The 2,566-nt window shown below is 47.5% G+C and overlaps 1 protein-coding gene across 1 annotated transcript; it reads left to right on the top strand.

The window, feature by feature from the left end:
• Nucleotides 1–680: 680 nt before the first annotated feature.
• On the top strand, nt 681–2,566 carry LOC148869837 (UDP-glucuronate 4-epimerase 1). The gene has a single exon (XM_088968906.1). The coding sequence runs from the start codon at nt 1,106–1,108 to the stop codon at nt 2,405–2,407; it is 1,302 nt and encodes a 433-aa protein (XP_088825032.1). The 5' UTR covers nt 681–1,105; the 3' UTR covers nt 2,408–2,566.

The following is a 2,566-nucleotide window of genomic DNA, read 5'->3' as shown; positions in this document are numbered from 1 at the left end:
ACACCACGGACCACTAACATGGAAAGAGTGTTTGGACCCCTCAATGATGCTTAGCTGCCATTTCCAATTACAGTCCAAACAGCCAAATAGCCAATCCCCTCGTCAGCGTTGAAACGGGAAAGTCCAAGCAAGGAATCCAAACAAACCCTCGTTTTCATTTTCCAGGCACTTTCTTTCCTTCCCTTTCCTGTCATTTTCCTCTCGTGATAACTACTAATAAATGATAAAACAAACAAAAATCAATTAATTTATTTTTATGAGAAGAAAATCAATTACCCCAATTTATTTAACCGCGTGATTTTTAACTCAAATTAGTATATTTATCAAACGAGGAGTCAATCCCGTACAAATTACAAAGTACTTGGTCCTGCTAACAATAAATAGAAGCTTTACGGGTCCCACTCCCATTCTTGCCACGTGTGACCATCCAAGTGGGTTCGACCTCCTCTACTGAACCCAAGCTGGCAAAAGAAGTAGCTAGAGGGAGAGAAGGACTCGGCAGTCGAGGAAAGGAGCACCGCCCGATCTCCAACCCCAAGCCAAGAGATGGAGATGGAGAGAGAGATAAGCAACCGGGATAGCCGGGGAAATCCCAGCTGTCCCCCAGCTCTTCTCCAAGTCAATGACCGGTTCAACAGGTTGTCTAGTGGGTCCCACATCCCTAGTAATTAATAGTCAAAATAATAATGAGATAGTATTAAAATAGTACATCTCCGGTTTCCCACTTCTTTCAACTAACAAATTGTAGGGCGCCCATGTTCTTTCCCATTTTACTAATCTTTTATTTAGTTAATTCCAAATTAAACCCTCAAAATTAAATAATAAAGAATTTAAACCGTTTGATCAGATTAATCTCTCATTCTGCCTTATCTAAGCCAACCGTTCGATCACGTAATGCATTCACGCGTAAACTCGTCTCTTCTCGTGGGGCATCCCCTATAAATAATCCTTTCTTCCCTTCCCCCCTTCGGCAGGTGCAGAAAAGGAACATCTCTTTCAAGCCCTTCGTTTCTGCATCTGTTCGACTGTTCCTTCTGCATCCTATTGGTCTCAACCAATAATCAAAACGAAAAAATAACCAGAAAAAAAAGAATTTGGAGCGAAAATGCCGTCGTTGGACGATGAGCACTTCCCATCCACGCCGGGCAAGGTGAAGGGCGAGAGAGCCCACGCCATGAATCGTCAGTTCCATCGATGCTTCGCTTCCACCACTACTATGTTCCTCTGGGCTCTTTTCTTGATCGCTTTGACAGCTTCTTACCTCAGTTTTCAGAGCTTTGTTGACACGGGTAGTCGCTATCTCACGGCTTCTTGGGGCGGGATTCAATGGGAGAAACAGGTCCGAACGTCTGCCGAGATCCGCCGGTCCGGTGGGTTTTCCGTGCTTGTCACCGGCGGTGCTGGATTCGTCGGCACCCATGTGTCTCTTGCTCTCAAGAAACGCGGCGATGGCGTCGTGGGTCTCGATAATTTCAACAATTACTATGATCCATCTCTGAAGAGAGCGCGGAAAACGCTTCTGAACAACCATGGCATCTTCGTCGTCGAAGGTGACATTAACGACGCCCGCCTCCTGGCGAAGCTCTTCGACGTCGTGGCGTTCACCCACGTTATGCATCTCGCTGCGCAAGCCGGTGTCAGGTACGCCATGGAGAACCCTCATTCCTACGTTCACAGCAACATCGCTGGTCTGGTTGCTCTGCTCGAAGCCTGCAAATCGGCGAACCCCCAGCCGGCAGTCGTCTGGGCGTCCTCGAGCTCGGTTTACGGGCTCAACGAGAAGGTTCCCTTCTCCGAGGCCGACCGGACGGACCAGCCGGCGAGCTTGTACGCGGCGACGAAGAAAGCCGGAGAAGAAATCACTCACACATACAACCATATCTACGGTCTATCGATCACCGGGCTGAGATTCTTCACCGTCTATGGTCCATGGGGCCGGCCCGACATGGCTTACTTCTCGTTCACCCGAAACATTCTGCAAGGAAAGCCGATAACCGTGTACCGGGGGAAGAATCGGGTCGATCTCGCCCGAGATTTCACCTACATTGATGACATCGTTAAGGGTTGCCTCGGGTCGTTGGACACGGCGGGTAAGAGCACCGGTAGCGGAGGCAAGAAACGCGGACCAGCACCGTATCGGATCTTCAATCTGGGTAACACATCGCCCGTAACGGTACCGACACTTGTTGGAATTCTCGAGCGGCATCTGAAGATGAAGGCGAAGAAGAACATCGTGGATATGCCAGGAAACGGTGACGTACCGTTCACGCATGCTAACATAAGCCTGGCGCGCATGGAATTCGGGTACAAACCCACGACCGATTTGCAAACCGGGTTGAAGAAGTTCGTTAGATGGTACCTCAATTACTATGGTTACAATCACGGCCAAAGCAAACTTGTAAATTGAAATCTTTATTTTTTTTTCTTTTTTTTTTGTTATAAGAAAAAAAAACTGGAAAAAAAAGACTTATTCTTTTCTTGGGGATACCGGTGAAGCCGCGTATCCTCGTTAGTTTTGGGCTTTCTGTAAAAAGAAAAGTTTCGTATTCTCTTAGTTCTTTTGTCA

The sequence above is a fragment of the Nelumbo lutea genome, chromosome 2 (assembly GCF_056320005.1).
Source record: "Nelumbo lutea isolate HS-2025 chromosome 2, American lotus-T2T, whole genome shotgun sequence".
NCBI classification, from domain to species: Eukaryota; Viridiplantae; Streptophyta; class Magnoliopsida; order Proteales; family Nelumbonaceae; genus Nelumbo; species Nelumbo lutea.
Note: the sequence above shows the minus strand (reverse complement) of the source record. Positions and strands in the feature narration are given on the sequence as shown.